Below are 19,413 nucleotides of genomic sequence, written 5' to 3' on the forward strand. Positions count from 1 at the left end.
TGTGATACTAATTCTAGGATCTTTAACGTCAGGTTGAGAGGGTATTTGACCCTCTCAAATACCATTTGACGTTTTGCACCTAAACTGATGATAGGTATATCACTTTCAGGTTCGAGACAAGTTTCATTGTCTTTATGCGTTGAAATTTTCGCCACTCCGTCAGGATAATAGTTCAATAAAGCAAAATTATATTTTTGCCAGTTATCGTTTCAACATAATCTTTTACATTTAGAAGAGTTTGAGTCCATGGTTCTGCACAAATGCTCGTTCCAGAGAATTCGTAACTAAGTCCTTCATCACCAAAACCGAGTACTTTTCTTCGTGGAACATACTGAGTCCCATTAATTTCAAAACTAATATTTTTAAAATCATAATTTGAAAGTTCATCTAGCAAAATATCAGCTTCATTTCGTGAATAAAATTCTTCGTATAATTCCACATTTAACTCTGTATCACATATATTCCTCATATTCGCTTTTGAATCTAACGACAATTCTGAATGATATAGAAATACGTAGCATTCTTAAATAGCAAAAATTATCTAAAACATACATTAACGAAATGATTTCATCAACACTTATCGTAATACATTCTTGTCATGTCTTGTTTGTGAAGCCAGTCTTTCCGGCGTCATATGTGTAAAAATAATCATGATAGGATAGTGGGAAAGAGTTATAGTGTCCTAATGTTGTTATTCTGAACCTCGATATTACATATATGCATAAGGAGAATCTTAAAAGCATCATCCACTTATCATGATAGAGTAATGGAAAATTTCTAAAACTCTGATAATCATACGCGAAAGAATGTATTATCTTAAGGTTGTTGTTGCTATTCCAAGTTTGACAGTACATACAGAAGTGAAGGAAGATCCTTATCAACAGCAGGAAGATCCTTATCAGCAGGAAGATCCTTATCAGCAGCGCTTATCAAGGGTCTTCCTTCACTTCTGTATGTATTGTCAAACTTGGAATAGCAACAACAACCTTAAGATAATACATTCTTTCGCGTATGATTATCAGAGTTTTAGAAATTTTCCATTACTCTATCATGATAAGTGGATGATGCTTTTAAGATTCTCCTTATGCATATATGTAATATCGAGGTTCAGAATAACAACATTAGGACACTATAACTCTTTCCCACTATCCTATCATGATTATTTTTACACATATGACGCCGGAAAGACTGGCTTCACAAACAAGACATGACAAGAATGTATTACGATAAGTGTTGATGAAATCATTTCGTTAATGTATGTTTTAGATAATTTTTGCTATTTAAGAATGCTACGTATTTCTATATCATTCAGAATTGTCGTTAGATTCAAAAGCGAATATGAGGAATATATGTGATACAGAGTTAAATGTGGAATTATACGAAGAATTTTATTCACGAAATGAAGCTGATATTTTGCTAGATGAACTTTCAAATTATGATTTTAAAAATATTAGTTTTGAAATTAATGGGACTCAGTATGTTCCACGAAGAAAAGTACTCGGTTTTGGTGATGAAGGACTTAGTTACGAATTCTCTGGAACGAGCATTTGTGCAGAACCATGGACTCAAACTCTTCTAAATGTAAAAGATTATGTTGAAACGATAACTGGCAAAAATATAATTTTGCTTTATTGAACTATTATCCTGACGGAGTGGCGAAAATTTCAACGCATAAAGACAATGAAACTTGTCTCGAACCTGAAAGTGATATACCTATCATCAGTTTAGGTGCAAAACGTCAAATGGTATTTGAGAGGGTCAAATACCCTCTCAACCTGACGTTAAAGATCCTAGAATTAGTATCACATTCCGAAACATAAAAATTTCGAAAATTAAAAAACGACGCTTGGAAGATAATGAGGATGAACTTCCAGAGGATGACTGGTTTGCCCACTATATGAAATCTGTTCCTGAAAATATCTTCATGCCGAATAATCGAGAACAGAAAAAAGAAAGTTCGAAGTTGATTGCACAGTGGACTCTTGGTTGGGGATATTTTGTGTCCATAAATCAGTTTGAAAACAGAATGAACATTCATCTACGTGAATGTGTGGAACAAAATAAAATATTATACCCTACTACACGCGGTGTTGTTATAACTCCTGCAACATGGCAAGAATTTTCCTCAAAAATATATGAATTTAATCTTGTTTATACGAGTGCCAGCATCATTTGCAATAATGAGTTGGTAGTTTTCAACAAAGAAGGTGAGTGTATTTTTCAACAAGTTTTTAAACAAGATGAAAATTCTTTTAAACTAAAACCTACATACCTAAAAGTAAACTGTGATATTTTAAAAAAATTGAAAGAAATTATTCCTGATGTATCTAATACTTTATATAAAAGTATTTTTGAAATTATTTTACCGTTGCAAATCAAATGTAAAAACAATTGTTCGGATATGGTAAGTGATGATGATGAACTTTTTAAAGAACTCATAAACTCTATCAAAACTGAATTAAATTCAGTGATAAAAAAGCTATATAAATGCGAAGGTTGCATTGTAAGTCATCCTTCAAGACATGATTGCATTATAATAAGTGTTGAGGATAGAATTAAATATATTGGTGAAGATATATTTTTATGTATTAATTTTAAAAATATAAGAGATTCTTTAAGGCAGAAAAAAATTTTTCATTTATTTTGTGATAGGTTTTTTGAATTGAAATGTTATGAAGATTATAAAAATGCATTAATATAAGTACAGCTATTCTATTTAAATTTCTGTGTTTGTTTGATGTTATGACTATGTTTTTTTCCTTATGTTTTTTTAATAGAAATATATTGAAATTTTAGTTTTAATTTTAAAGCAAACATGTATATCAAATGTCAGTAAATGGATATTGCTGTTAATTTGATGTTTATTAATGTAAGAAAATTCTAAGTATATTTTATGTGTAATACAGAAACTTGTTCTTTGGAAATAAATAAATGTACTTAAATAGAAAAGCTTCTTGGTGAAATGAATGTATTTTTATTTTTTATAACAATTTTTTTTAAGTATTGTATGTTTACAGTGCAGTATATGCTTCAAGTGATTCACTCGTGTTGAAAATTTAAGAGTTTATGAAGCGATTATTCGCTGAACTTGTGTGATATATTTGTAAGGTTTCTTGAATACGATTAATCTGAAGAGATATTTGAAATCTCATGAAAGAAACATCAGATGTAGTGTATGTCCTAAGAAATTTAAGTTTATAGTTTGAAAAGTCGCGAAGCTTCTCGTCTTAGAATTTTGTAGTGAATAATCACAAGTTCTTTTCATGTAAAAAGGATATAAAAACTTATAAAGTTACTTTTAAGAGTAAATCGCGATAAAAAATATTTAGTGTTCATAAGAATTTAAAACAATATGAATCTTTACATCGTATTGAATGTTCGGATATTTTTTCAAGTAAAACAGAATTTGAAGAATATCTCAGTAAACTTTTTTTTTTTTTTTTTTAAAATATTGCCGGTGTCAAAAGAAACAGAAATATGCTGATGATGATGTTTTGAAACAGCATGATACTTCTCTTCTTATAAATTGCATCCATTGTTTACAAGTGTTTAAAAGAAAAAGTGATCTCTTACACCACATTCGAATGCGACATGATTTGATGTGAATCTTATAAAAACGAAGAAACATTGACATCGTTAATACATGCAAGTCTTCTAAAATCGCAAGTCTTAATAGTATGTTCGCAATTGAATCGATTTGCTAGAACATAGAAAATGATCATGTCTTAGATGTACTTCTTGAATATATAAAATTGTAGTTAGTAGGGAAAAAATGAGTTATGATGTAGTTTTAGACTGAGTTATGATATCGGTGTTTGAAATGGTAATCAATAGTTACATTTAAAATGTGTCGTGAGTGTGAAAATGCAGAAATAAAAGAGCTTTGGCGAATTTAATAAACGCGGTTCAATGTGGTTGATGGAAAAATTTGTTCCATGTGAATTAAATAGTGTAAGATATGAACCTCTTTCTCTCAATAGTTAATTATTCAATTGTAAGACAATTAGACTTTAAATATATATGCATATAGTACATGTAATGATTAATATTACATTGAATTATGTAAATAACTGATGATATGTGTATTAACATAGCGAATGTTCGCTTTTATGAAGTTCTAAGCATTACTTTAAATACCATTCATAAAACTTTTATCTCATATATACAAACATGACAATATCTATTGAATTTTCGTTTATTCTTTGGAATGTATGAAAGTTTAAATATTTTTTTAATTTAATGTAGATTGGAGTAAAATATCTGTATCTTTCTTCATTTCAATCGGTAATATCTGTATGCTGGTAAAGGTACGTATGTTCGTAAGAATTATACTGTGTCACATATTTGACAATCTTCTTTCATTCATATTAGCTAATAAGAGAATTATTGAAATTAGTAAAGTAATGAAAATCAACGTTATTGAAAGAAAAAAACTCTAAAAGCATTTACATTTCCAGAAATATATCAAAGTTCCTTTTCTTAAAAACACCAGGTGTATCGTAGTTTTTATTTCGTTAAAAGCTGAACTTGTAAAATAAAAATTTTCTATTAGTGTAAGGTAAACAAAAAAAATCAAGAGACAATCCGTATCATGAATGAAATTCAAGTCTTACATCGGATTAAAAAGAAATATTCTGAATCTAAATGTTTATGCCTATTTAGCACAAAATGTGTTTATTTGTGTTATAAATTTAACTAAAACCATTCTTATAACAGTATGTTGCCTTTGAACTGGGTAAAAGTGTTAAGTATATTTTATGATGGTATTGATATACTTGTCAAAGAAGTTCTAGAAACCTCAAATGTCGAAAGAGCATATGATAAGAATCTCCTTTCCTATCGCTACGTCAGTTACAGGTTAAGGGGTGGCTTGAATGGATAAAGGTAATGTTTGTGCAAAAATATAGTAGTTCTATTTTGAAATGAGAAATAATTCGCTTTTTGTCAATTAAGGAAACTTGTGGTATTATTAAACAGAATGTCAGTGAAAGACATTGCGTTTGCATAGTGAATTATGAAGGTACTGAAAGGTAGCAAAGATGGTGAATGAAAGAATTAATTTGAACAAATAAGGTAAGGCTATCATTAAAAGAAAAAACTGTTCAAAAGATGTATGTTAGAATTAAAAGTAAGATGTTAAAATTTAAAAAGATGTAACAGAGTAAAACCAAAGAATACTGGTAATTCCCATCTGGAAAACAGTAATTTGAGTACGATATTGAAAAAGTTGGTTTTAAGAATTTCTTTATGCATGTGATGCAAAACAATTGCTAGTTTATCATGAGTGCTGACATAGATGCAATTAGTACAGGAAAAATAGTAAAATTAGTATAGTTAGTGTCTCTAAAACATGAAAAAATAATAGTGTGAGCAGTGTAAATTCATTTGAAGTACTGAAATATGACATAGACTAAATATCAGAAAATGTAAGAAATATTTTGATATGTGTGGATGAAACACTGAACGTGGTTGTAAAATTAGAAATGAAAATTATCAACACACTTAAAGGTAATCGGGATTTAAAACTAAACATGATGTTAGAAACTTTGAAGACCATAAAACTATATGAGAGAGAAATACATTTAGATATAAATGGTATTAAACTGTAAAGTTGTGAATGGAAATTTCTGAGTAAAACCTGTAGATGATCTATTATGATCGAGGAATAAAACAAGTATTATAAAAATTGTAAGGAAATATTTGAATATGGAGTAAATGAAAACAATCCATACCGTTAAAATGAATAAAAAGGGATAAAATGTTGGAATTACGAGTGATGAGACAGAAATAAAAACATTATAATAAATAAGTTAAGCTAGAATTAAGAAATATAAACACAGAAGGGAAATCATGAACGTAAGAAAAGCAATTAACAGTTATAGACTTAAGTTTTTTTTTTTAAATATTCGGTAATGTAAGGAAGATATTGTTAAACACGTGAAAGAAATTAGAAATTCTGTAGAAAATTTAGTAAAAGAACTAAGATCATGAAAAATAAACGTTTCTTTTTAAATACAATTTCATACCACTAAGTTAAAGTGTGTATAGAATGGTTTAAAAAAAGTAAATGAAGTTAAAATTCGGAATATATTGAACATTATAACGTTAAAAAAAGTGTGAAATTGCATCTAAAATTAAGTAATGTAACAAATAAACAGCACGTGCGGGAACGTTTGTGAAATATAACGTATAAGTTAAAAATCAGGTATTCTGAAATTTATGAAAGGTATGAAAAAAAATAGTATGTGGAAATTAAATTAAATATTACAAATAAATTAGAAACGTTAAGTATTAAAAAAATATGACAGTAAATGAATATGTTATTATGAAACAGAAAACCTGAGAAATAAGTTAAAGTTCCATGAAAAACTAGAAAGGATAAAAGTATCAGAATAAATTGATGAGTCGATTCAAATTCCATTTTCTTATATAGGGTTTTTTACCTGAATCTGAATGTATCACATCAGCTTAGTGGTTAAAATCTTCAAACTACTGAGCTGGTGAGATATTTTGTTTGAGAGTTCAATTCTATATTTTGAATAATAGAACATTTTTTTTAAAAGAAATTTCTAAAATAAATTATTTTCTTTTTTCGTCCCTAGAGGACGCCATGCGCAATTCCTAAATAGATTATTTTCATTTTTCATCCCTAGAGGACGCCATGAACCCGTTGCCAATTAACAAAAACTAACTTTTAATGAAACGCAGGAGGTCTACAACTCAACCAGCAATCTAAAAACAACTCAACTCCACTCGAAACCACGCCTCCTAGTGTGATGACGTTGCCTTTGGCCCCGCCCTCTGTGATGTCATTGACCACGCCTCCTGACCCACTGACCCACCTGCCGCAGAACTGTGATTTTCATGCTACTTTGGCCCCTAAAAAAACTCAGTCCCCTTTAAAAGGGAGAGTATATAAGGTATTTCTCCCGCCTTCTTGGCATGCCTTTGTGGTGTGGTGGTCTGTACGCTCAGCACGTAATTGAGAGGTCCGTGGTTCGATTATCGGCGAAGGCATTGCATATTTTTCATCTTTCCGGCCTTGAAATATACCTAATATCTCTAGAATATTATTGCCTATATCATTTTATAGAGAGTTTCAGCTTTTTTCTTTTTTAATTTTTACTTTTAATCCATCCATTATACAGAATTTTTTTTTTCTGATAAACTGAGATCTGGTACCTTTCATGGCATTTAAATCTATCAAACCTGAGCAACTATGTGTAGATACTTATCGTCCGATAAATGTAAATATTATCACACAAAATTAGAAATTTTTCAAAATTCCTGCAAACTTGCGGTTGAGAAGGGAAGTATTTAAGTCATATATAATTTAAATTTTACATTAATAAATTTATTTCGTATTATACAGTTATATTCACATCAGAGATGCTAAATAATAAAAATTGTTTCTACTTATTTATTAATTAATCCTTAAATTGCAAAAGAAATATCTTAAAATTATTATGACATGACCTTTACTTTTAACAAAATTAAGCAAACATTATTCTGAAACATACAAATTTAAAATAGCCCAGGGGCAAAACAAAAAATCATACTGCGTGTCACATTAAGACACAGGACAAATAGCTTGATACTTAACATCGTAAATGTTTGTAGAAATCTCCAGGTTTTTAAAACAACACCGTTTTGGAAGAAAGATCGGAAGATATTTGAACCTATTCAAATAAAGGCATGGTAAGGGGTACTCTCACTGGAGAAGACACTGAACGAAAATTTATGATGTAGGCGGGCCCCGTTGCTTGGTACAACAGCTGCATTGAAATGCGGAATGGTCCCTGCACTATTATTTCCGAAGCACTTTTAATTGGCTGAACAGTAGTAGAGTAAACTACTTTCGTTGACAACCTCTTTCGTTCGTTTTACTTGCACTTACTTCGGCACATTTCTCTCGAGATATATAACGTATGTAAAACGGATTTTTAGAAATACTTGTTATTGAAAATTACAAAATAATGTCCAAACGTAAAATAAATGATTATTTCGAATGTAGTCGAAAGGCCAGAGTAGGTAATATTATTAATGCGAATTTAGATATTGCAAATGATGATTATGATATGAAGATGACTAGTGATACAGAAGGTGATAAAGATTGTAGTTCTTCCGTTTTTCCAAAATCGGAACTATGTCTAGGAGAAAGCAGTTTTGCTGAAATGTTGCCAAGCTGCTGGTCAATTCAACAAGGTATAGAATTTTCGCAAAAAAACGACTGGTTAATTTTCAAGGATAAAAAATTAGGATGTCGATGGTGTCAATTAGTGTCACACTTGGGTGCTATGAGATCCCAAGGTTTGAAAAACAATTGGGCCAGTGTTAGTATTAGACCAAATGGCGATTCGAAATTTAAACAGCAGAAATCACTAAGGAAAAAAATTTGTGAACATAAAGCATCTCAGACCCATAAATTAGCAGAAAAAGTAAAAAATGACAAAGAAATAGATGAAATCGGCACAGTTGTTTCAGCTATGAGAAAAGACGAGCAGATTATCACCGAACGTATTTTTTAAACAGCGTATCATTTGGCAAAACAAAACAGACCTTTCTATGAATTTCATAAGGAAATTGATGTCCAGATATTGAATGGATTAAATATGGGAAGGATTTTGCATTCAAACGTGTCAGCTATGAATATAGTTAATCATATTTCCGAAATAAATGCAAGAGTCCTTAGCTCAGAAAATTGTAGAAGAGGATCAGAAGTTTTCTTTAATTTTAGATGAATCTACAACGCTTAGCAAGGATGCCTGTATCATCATATACATACTCACGGAACTTTTTAGTATGGAAAATCCAGTTAACATATTTTTAAGTTTAAAGTGTTTAAATAATTCTACTGCAAATAGTATTTTGAACTGTTTGTTAAGTGAATTAAATCGATATAAAATAGACGACAATATTCTTCGAAAAAATTTGGTGGCTATTACTTGCGACGGAGCATCCGTAATGCTGGGGAAAAAATCTGGTCTATGCAAGTTATTACTCGACAAAATTCTAGACATTATTATATGGCATTGTTTAAACCATAGACTCGAACTTAGTGTTGGAGATGTTGCTAATCTTGTTAGGAGAATAAGCTATTTTGAAATATTTTTGGACAAGTTAAGGAATATTTATCATAATTCACCAAAAAATCAAAGAGAACTGAATGAATATGCTGCGCATACGGAGCAAATGCTCCTTAAAATTGGTCGCATTCTAGATACTCGCTGGGCAGCTTCGAGTTTTCGCTCTGTGAAAGCTGTGTGGTATGATTGTTTAGCATTATATGAACATTTTTCTAGTTCTTCGAAAGACGTAAAACGAGATTCAACAGAAAGATCTAAATTTTCCGTCTTAGCAACAATTTTAGAAACGGATACATTTGTTTTAAATATTGGACTTATGTATGATGCTCTTCAAGAATTATCGGAACTATCTTTGGAGTTGCAAAACAGGAGCACAACTATTATTCACGCTCATCGTCTGATCTGTCTACAAATACAATTATTTGAATCAAGATCTTCGAAACCTGGAAAGTACGCATCCGAAGCAATACAGTCTGTTGAAAATAGGAAGTTCAAAGGTGTAAGCCTTAGCAAAAGCGGTAAATCTATCCCCAAAATTCAGTATTGTCAACTATACAAATGTCTTGCTGATTCAATGAAAAGTAGAATACTGTCTGTTCGTACTCGAAACATCGGCACTGAATATAAAGAAGTTATAAAAGACATTGTAAGGATCTTAAGTTTTACTAACGTTTATTTTATTTTAAATCTTTACTATCACTTCTTATTTTCTACTTCCGGCCAGAATTATAAGCGTTAATGTATTTATGCAAAGTTTGTCTGGCGAACGCCAAGTATTTAAGTTGTGGCTTTTTGCAAAGCGAGAGAGAGGAAGCAGTTAGTCGAAGCAGGCCGCTTACCTTAGAAGTTTTACTCAGTTGCTGGTTGCCTTCCAGGCCAGAGGTTTAATCCTCTTGATAACTTTAAACGTATTGTAGTGTTCACAGTTCTCTGTACTACATACGGCTTCCTGTTAATATAAGGCCAATCTTCCACGTTTATTATTTTAAAGTTAAGTTAGAGTTTAGTTTTATTTTTATATTCTTAAGTTTAGACCACAAGTAGTGGATCTTTGTATTCCGAAGTACGGAAATTATTGTAAATAGAGAAAAATAAAGGGTTTTGTATACCCTTCTTGTGTATCCTGTCTACTTCCCACAGTTTTGAACATAGCTTTAGTAAGCTCTCTGTTCCGAGTCAGGTCCTTGCATGTTCCCGAAGAAGGTAAGACGGAACATTGAACCTGATAGTGGCGCCCAACGAAGAAGAATAACCATGGCCGAGTTTCAAGAAGAACCTGTGCTGCCTGCAGAAGCGGCTCAGAATCCAGAAATGCCAGCTGCCGCCCTGGAAGGATTTGGTTACATCGTCCAGACCATGCGCGCTTCGATGAAACCAGAAGCAACATTTAATGGAAACTCACCGGTAACCAGTTTTTTGGGAAAATTGGATGACCACTTCATGCTCAACCCCGTGCACGAATTTCAAAAAGTTACCTTAGCTACCAGCGCTTTGAGGGGCCAAGCGCTTAACTGGTTCAAGTGTATAGGCAGAAGTCTCTTGGGTCAAGCAGGAAGTCCCACCTATACTTACGAGAATTTGAAGACTGCCCTAGTAAAAGCCTTCCCTGTTGTAAGGGATCGTGCGAAATTAGAAACGGAACTTTTCAGCATATATCAACAAAGAATCGAAAATCTCTCAAGCTTTATTTTAAGAAAAATTCACGTCTTCAAACTCTTGTATGGACACCGTCCGGATCCAGAGATAATTCAAGTGATTTTGCCGAGGTTACTGCCCCAAGTGCAAGACTTTATTGAATTAAGAAATCCGACTACACTAGAAAAGTTATTTGAGCTAGCAATCCAGTTTGAAAGTAGAAGAACGGCGGACATTGAAAGAAGACGCCAATCTCAACAGCGAAACCAATTTGGTGCGCCAAGACTACAGCAAACTCAAGCACACGGCTACGGAAGCAAAGCGAATCAGTGGGCAAGGAAACCCGAACATTCAAAAACAGCCGGCAAACGTCGACAATTCAATAGCAATCCAGGAAAAAAGTCTCAAGGCCAGTGGAAAAAGAAGGAAAGCACGGAAATGAAAAATAATTTAAACTAAAACGGATTTCTGCTGACGAGAGGGTGCGGAAATCCGAAGGCCAAGAAAACCCCTCTTCCTTTAAGTTAAATACAGTAATGGTGAAAAATTTGACTCTTCCGAAGATTGAAGTGTTGGTGAATAATATCCCAGCCACCGCACTCCTGGATACAGGCGCGCAGTGTTCCTGTGTGGCAGAAGAATTTTTTACGAAGTATTTTCGGAAATACCGCATATATAATTCGGATAATACGACAGTGTTAGCGGCGCAAGGATAAAAATGTAAGTGTATAGGTAAAGTACCGCTGTATGTCCGTATCAAGGACGAACAAGTAAAGGTGATGTTTTTTATAGTAAAGAATCTGCAAGCACATATAATCTTAGGAATAGATTTTCTTCCAGAGGCACAAGCAACGCTGGATTTTAATGAAGCGTCCCTTAAGCTGACAATGAAACCAGTTCGTGCAGAAAAGGCTGAACCGCCGATGTTAAATCTTGACCACCTGCCTAATGACGAGCAAGGAAGAATCCGACAAGTGGTAAGTGAATTTGCTTCGTTATTTAGTGATATTCCAGGATTTACTCAGGTTACTAACCATAGTATTGACACCGGAGATTCACTGCCAGTTCGCCACAAACCATACCGATATGATAAGAATAACGAAAAAATTATAGAGTGGCACATTAGAGATATGTTACGTAAAAAGTTTATAACGCCCATCTCAAGTAGTTATGCTAGCCCGGTTGTTTTATGTTAGAAAAACAATGACTATCAAGTAACACATCCAAAAAGGTGGCGTTTTGCGATTGACTATCGTAAATTAAACTCCATGACTAAATATCCGGTATATCCGTTACCTATTATCGAAGAAATTCTAAGGAACATAACATCCACCAAATATATGACGACTTTAGACTTAACGACTGGTTATTTTCAAATAGGGGTTAGGCCTGAGGACGTGCCTAAGACTGCTTTTATAACCAAGTCTGGCACTTATGCATTTTTGCGTATGCCGTTTGGCCTTTCAGGGGCGACGGCAACATTTCAGCGATGTATGGACATTGTGTTAAGACCTGTTCTTGGAAAGTCCACATTTATCTATTTAGACGATATCATTATTACTAGTGATAATCTCGACCAACATGTACAGGATTTAAGACAGGTGTTTTCTTTATTAAATGAGGCCGGTCTAAAAGTTAATGTCGAAAAGTGCAAATTTGAAGCCCCTGAATTAAAATATTTAGGTTACAAGATATCTCAGAAAGGAATAGAGACAGACGAATGAAAAATAATAGCTGTACAAAAGTATCCGACTCCAAACACGGCGAAGAAGCTCTCTTCTTTTCTAGGACTTTGTTCATATTATAGGTCCTTTGTAAAAAATTTTGCAGCTATTGCTGAACCATTGTTAAAATTAAAAAGGAAAAAGGCAAGATTCTCGTGGACGGCCGAAGCCAATTGTGCTTTCGAAAAATTAAAACAAGCATTAACGCAAGCCCCTGTGTTGAAATTTCCTGAAAAGGATGAGAATTTAGAAATTTCAGCGGATGCTTCGGATTATGCGGTAGGAGCGGTACTTTCGCAAAATCAGCAGCCCGTGGCATTTTTTAGCCGAACTTTAAATCAAACACAAAGAAACTATTCCGCGACCGAGAGAGAGGCACTTGCAGTTCTGTTAGCAGTGCAAAAGTTCCGAGTCTATTTTGGAAAGGCGCTAATAACAGTGTACTCTGATCATGCGGCGGTAACTAGATTGTACTCAGGGAAAAACTTATCCCCAAGGTTAATAAGATGGGCACTCAAGCTACAAGAATATAATCTGGTAATCAAACATACTCCCGGAAAGGAAAATATCGTAGCAGATGCCCTATCAAGAATTAAAATAGATGAACAAGGTAATACTGTAAAGGTGGCAATGCTCACAGCATGTAAAATAAATTCCCGAGAAACTGTAATAACCGAACTGGGTAAGGATCCTGAGTTTGGAAGCATTTATGAGTATTTAAAGGATCCTGAAAATTTTAGCCACCAAGATATTGTGGCGATAAGAAATAGGGCGGCACATTAGGAACTAATAGATGGTCTATTATTTTATACAAAAACTACGAATTCCAACAACGAATTTCGACCTGTTATCCCAGCTAGTCTTAGATTAAATATCCTGCAGGAGCTCCATGACAGCCCTTTAGCTTCTCATGCTGGTATTCGAAAAACTATCCAACGTGTACGCGAGGCAGTCTATTTTCCTGGACTGCAAAAGTTAACAAGGGCGTATGTCCAGTCCTGCCCAACATGTCATCAGTTAATTATATTAATTTCCGCCCGGCCGGGTTTCTAAATAGTATTAAATCCGAATTTCCAAATGAAATAATTGGCATCTATTAATTGGGCCCTTTCCCAAAAAGGCAGTTAAATAAAAGTCGCTATCTCCTTGTTATGGTTGATCATTTTAGTAAATGGACCGAAATTGTTCCCTTAAAACGAGCCTCCGCGAAATTAGTTACTGATTCTATTTTAAATAAATATATTTTAAAATACGGGGCGCCCCTAAAAGTTATATCGGATAATGGTCCTAAATTTGTAAGTAATGTATTTGAAGACATGTGCCAAAAACTGGGCATACGTCATTTAAAAATGGTCCCGTATCGGCCGCAATCAAATATAGCGGAACGGGTCAATAGAAATATAGTGAAAATTATCCGTAGTTATGTTAAAAATTTTCATAAAAGCTGGGATAACTATGTTAATGAATTTACTTTCGCCCTTAGGACCGCAAAACATGATACAACGGGCAAAACTCCTGCTGAGTTATTTTTAGGCAGAAAGATTATAACGCCGTTAGATAAATTATTTTATGTGCAACAAAGAGCCCCAGAATTTAAAATGGGTGATATAGAAAAACTAATTAAGGAAGGAAAGAAGAATACTGAAGTAGCACAGAGAAATCAGAAACTCTATTATGACTTGAAACGACGGGGAGAAACTTATAAAGTAGGGGATGAAGTTTTAAAAATTAAGCATTCACTTTCTTCAGCACCAGAAGATAAAACTGCCAAATTTTTTCCACGATTTGAAGGACCATATGTCATAGAAAAAATAACTCACGTTGTAGTAGTGTTAAAAGCTAGAAATGTTGAAACCTGCTCCGCAAACATTGATCAAATCAAACCCTACTATGATCGTAATAAAATGAAAATTTTCCAAGATCTTTTGCAGGATCCGGCACGGCAGACACCGCAGGCACAAGCTCCAGAGATGGAAAAACGACAAGTACAAGGGCAAGCCATTAAGAGGCAGGAGCAAGTGAAAAGAAAGTTTCCCCGCGGAAAAATTGAAGGTAGCAAGAAAAAGAAGCCGTTCCACCGTCCAGAAAAGAGAGCTCACGATCACCCCCAGAATGAAGAAGGGAGAAGGACGACGTATGCAAAGTGAACCAGGAGAAATGACGGCAACTATAACCCGGCTCTAAAACGGAACATCTACTCATCCGACAGGACTCTCCGCAGCAAATGTCGCCGAACTGCGGAAGGGCCACCAGCGACGGAGGAATTACAAGGAAAATTTGAACAGCCAGCAACGAGGTCCAAGCAGGAACACGAAAGAAGTTTCCCGGTTCCGCCAAGACCAGCTGCCATCAAACGACCAAGACCACAGGCAGAAGCGAAAAAGAAGGTATTCAAGGGTGACCGAACTGGAGAAAAAAGAAAGCATCTAGAGGAAGGCACTGAAGGGCGAGCCCGTACAAGAAGGAGGATAAATCAAACAACAATCTGCACGACCTTTCAGGACTGGGCCCAGAAAAGAATGTCCGAATATCACAAAGATAAGTAAAATTTTATGTTACTTTGCAAACTTAAGTTAATCTTTCATTCTTACTGCAAGTGGCAGATTTCAAGAAGTTTTACCTCATGCGAGGTCTACCTTTATCGCCAAAAGGGCGAGAAATGAGTTGTTACCGATTTTGGTATTATGTTTTTCAATTACTCGCGCGTAAAACTAAAGTTTATGTATAATAGCGTTGTGTAAAGACTTAAATATTGTAAAAAGTTATTGTATAAATATTATTTAAAACATTCTGGCAAGAAAGAAGTTTTAGTCTGAAAGACTTGTAAGAAATGTAGTATTTCAATGTAGAAAGAATTGGCACTTGCTTTGAAAAGAATAGAAGTTAACAATGTACTACTAATGTATGTTTTCAAATGTGTAAAATTAACGGCATGTTAATATGTTCTTATATACAATGTGAACTGTTATTTTAAATGTTAAGAAATACCGTGATATGGTAAAAGTGAAAGTAATGTTAAAATTTTTTTTATTCGTGTGACTGTAAAAAGACTAAATCATGGTGAATATGTGTTAAAGGTTGAATGATGTAGTTAGGCTCTCTAACGCTACACTTTAGAGTTAGCCACTTTCAGAATAGTTCCTCAGGGTTTAGAGTTGAAATTAGGGTGTGTTACGAGGTCTTGGTATGTTGAATTTTAACACGTTAGTGTTTTGATTGTAGGAGGAAGTGTTGAACACATAGACATAAACATATTAGTGTTTGGTGTTCTTTTACAACACATGTCAGAGATCACGGATCATTCCAGATCTCTAGAAGGAACCAGATTTGAATAAAAGCTCCTGTTTAGATGCAGTACAGATGAAAAAATTGTGTCCTGGGAGCTGCTATTGTAAAAACAAATTTCTTTCTTTTAAATTTCTAGTTTCTAGCGAAAAATGTTTGTAAAAGATTGGCCTCGCGTTAGATTCTAGAGCTAAAAGTTTTCAACAAGGTCGTTTTAGACTTCAGTTTCAAACTAATTAACTCTGGCGGGAAGTATGTAAGGATCTTAAGTTTTACTAACGTTTATTTTATTTTAAATCTTTACTATCACTTCTTATTTTCTACTTCCGGCCAGAATTATAAGCGTTAATGTATTTATGCAAAGTTTGTCTGGCGAACGCCAAGTATTTAAGTTGTGGCTTTTTGCCAAGCGAGAGAGAGGAAGCAGTTAGTCGAAGCAGGCCGCTTACCTTAGAAGTTTTACTCAGTTGCTGGTTGCCTTCCAGGCCAGAGGTTTAATCCTCTTGATAACTTTAAACGTATTGTAGTGTTCACAGTTCTCTGTACTACATACGGCTTCCTGTTAATATAAGGCCAATCTTTCACGTTTATTATTTTAAAGTTAAGTTAGAGTTTAGTTTTATTTTTATATTTTTACGTTTAGACCACAAGTAGTGGATCTTTGTATTCCGAAGTACGGAAGTTATTGTAAATAAAGAAAAATAAAGGGTTTTGTATACCCTTCTTGTGTATCCTGTCTACTTCCCACAGTTTTGAACATAGCTTTAGTAAGCTCTCTGTTCCGAGTCAGGTCCTTGCATGTTCCCGAAGAAGGTAAGACGGAACATTGAACCTGATAACATAAAAGTACTCAACCCGAAATTTTGACCTCTTTCATCCCCTGACATAACATATGGAGGAGAAGAAATAGGAAATTAGTGCAAAAGGTTCCACCTAAATGAATGAGAAACTTTAAGGGAATTCAGAGTTCTTATAGACACTAACGGAAAGGAAATAAATTCTGCATTGCGAAAATTTTATCATCAATAAACTGTATACCTGTTTCCAGTGTGTGAGAGAGGATTTTCGACAATGAAATCCGCAACATGCATCTCTTCATGTCAAAACTCTTTCTAATTTAATGTTTATTAGACTCGTCGGCCTTTCACTCAAAAACTTTCAGCCAACAACTTATGTACGTTCCTGGCTAGCAACAGGTCATCATAGCGCAGTGGACAGTCTGTCAAAAGAAAGTAAAGAAGAAATAGAAGATCGGGATTTGACTGCCTTATCGAAAATATTTCAATGACCTTCTTCATAAAAGATTAGTAAGTAAGTGATTGATTATTAGCATTAGAAAAATTAAACCTAAACAATTTGAAACTTATTAACGACTCAGTTGAACAAAACATCAGACTAATTTATTTAAAATTCAGAAGTCTGTCTACATTAAAAATTTATGTTTTTAATAATGTTATCTATTGTTAGCTGATATAAAATAGCTCTGTTTCCATATCATGTATTATGTTTATATTTCATATTTCTAGCATTTATTATTAACAGCTTAGGGAAAAAATTGCTTAATTTGTAATGTGTGAGGAAAAAATACACTACATTAATATAAATATTCACATAACGTGTATATATGTTTATTACTTTTTGTATTTCTGTGATCTAATTAGTATAATTTCTCTAAAATATAAAGCTAAAAGTGTCATTTATGTTAATTTATTTCAATAGTTACGCATAGTTATATCACTTAACCTTCCTTTGGTTTATGCGTTGGAAAGAAATCAGTTTAACCAATTTTCCTATATCGCGAAATGTGAGAATTGTTTTGATAAAGATATGTATAAAATCAAAATTCGAGTTGCTTTTCTGGAAGAAGTATTGTTGTATGACGCATTTTCTAACAAATGATGCAAGTGTTAAAATTTCGAATTATTTTTTACTTTAGAAATAAGTACCATTGAAAAGAAATTCATTGATGAAATTGAACTTCAGTAATTTACAACTTATTAACAATTCAGTTTATCAAAGCTAAAATCAATTTATCAGAAAGCGCAAGCTTTTATATTTTTAAAATTTGCGATATATGAATCTTTTATGCGTGTTCTCATTATTAAATTATGCGAAAAATCAGCCTCGGACAATTTCTTTTCCGATAAATTAAAAATTTACTTAGGACATATTTGTGTTAAATATATTAGTTTAAATGTCATCAAAACAGAGCTTACATTGCACCGGCGCCTAGCTCCGGTGACTTCTTAGTTTCTGAGATTTATTCTAATTCCAGCCGGAGCGCACCGGAGTCCTAAATAAGAAAGCTCCGGCACTTCTTTTATGTAACTGAACAATTACTTCAGCAAAAATTTGATCTCGAAAATCTTATTTTTAGCAATAAAATTATATTAAAAATCGCTTATTCAATTTTAATCATCTAATGAGTTGAATTTTAAATTATTTTTAATACATAATAATAAATTAATTATGAATTAATTAAATAAAAATTAATCGATATTAATTTTTAATATCAATTAAATAATTATTAATTAATTTGATACTCATTAACTATATAATTAAAAATTACAAGAACAAGCTTTTACGATTTTTAATAGGAATTTTATTTATTTATTTAACTCTTGTTTCTCTTTCCTGACGGTCTTCTACTAGGGCTCCGGCACTTCTACTTTTAGAAATTAAGCCCTGGGCCAACACCGACTCTAGTTGCAACACCGACTCTAGTAGAGTCGGTGTTGCCTGGGCACGGGCCATCTCTAGGTATAAGCGATATTAAATTTTTTCTTCGTAGTTAACAGACCGCTAAATTTAAAGCTCATGGGTTTTAACGATTGGGGCTACGGTGGATTAAATGACTCATGACATTAAAACACCAGGTGACTCGTTAAATCTCACTTAATGTTTTCAAAATAAATTTACTATTGAGGTATTTCTAGGAAAAGAAACCAAAATATTACAGCATCACAACAGCAGCGAATATAATAACATCACATTTTTTATTAACAGTCCTTATTAATTGACATTTTTCACAGCGAAATATAGCAATTCAATCGCAAAAACATTTCTAAAACTAGTTTGTCTCATTTACATTAACAACTGTTGTTAAAAATTAATTTTAAATCTTCTCAATTAGTCTCACATTTGGAAAAATAACTTGTTTCCAGTTGAATAAACACTCTTAAGGAAAGCAATGTTATATCTTTGCGAATAATGAAAAAAAAATTTCAAAAATCAATGCCCAATGCCATGTCATTAGACTTACACTGTGAACAAAACATTTCCCTTCTAGGGCCGTTCCTAGCAGGGGTGCAGCGCGTAAAAGCTTGTTCTTTGGTAAAAATACGCGGGCGGCCGGTCTCTCGCGGTACTATCCCCAAATATTTTTAATTTATTGTTAGAACTTGTCATATGTAAGTACTTTTTTTACAATTGTCATATGTAAATACTTTTTATACAATTTGTCATATAAGTACTTAGTGAGCATGAAATAAATCGTTGAGCATCTGTTTTTTCAAACTTGGGTACGGTAATTTTAGGAAAGTACGCAGGCAGCCAATGGCCTAAGAACTTCCTTGCCCTTCTCTTTCGTGAATCAAAGACTTTTAATAAAACATTAAAATAAAGATAATATCGTGCTAAACAAGATTTTTGATATAAATAAAATTGTTAAAATATTAAAAAAA

General features: G+C 33.2%; 1 protein-coding gene across 1 annotated transcript; it reads left to right on the forward strand.

Moving 5' to 3' along the window:
- The first annotated feature begins 8,676 nt into the window (after positions 1 to 8,676).
- On the forward strand, positions 8,677 to 17,716 carry LOC146993514 (E3 SUMO-protein ligase KIAA1586-like). Its single transcript, XM_085806923.1, has 2 exons — positions 8,677 to 9,604; positions 17,667 to 17,716. Exons 1-2 carry the CDS (start codon positions 8,677 to 8,679, stop codon positions 17,714 to 17,716), a joined length of 978 nt encoding a protein of 325 aa, XP_085663049.1.
- The last annotated feature ends 1,697 nt before the right edge of the window (positions 17,717 to 19,413 follow it).

The sequence above is a fragment of the Stegodyphus dumicola genome, chromosome 12 (assembly GCF_044657685.1).
Source record: "Stegodyphus dumicola isolate Sdum_Otavi_A_Nest chromosome 12, ASM4465768v1".
Taxonomy (NCBI): Eukaryota; Metazoa; Arthropoda; class Arachnida; order Araneae; family Eresidae; genus Stegodyphus; species Stegodyphus dumicola.

Excerpts from the sequence above, each read along its gene's own strand:
- LOC146993514 (XM_085806923.1), top strand. The coding sequence starts at position 8,677 with ATGCAAGAGTCCTTAGCTCAGAAAATTGTAGAAGAGGATCAGAAGTTT. Across the intron at positions 9,605-17,666 it reads TGTAAGCCTTAGCAAAAGCG|AAATAAGTACCATTGAAAAG; the intron begins GTAAATCTATCC and ends TTTTTACTTTAG.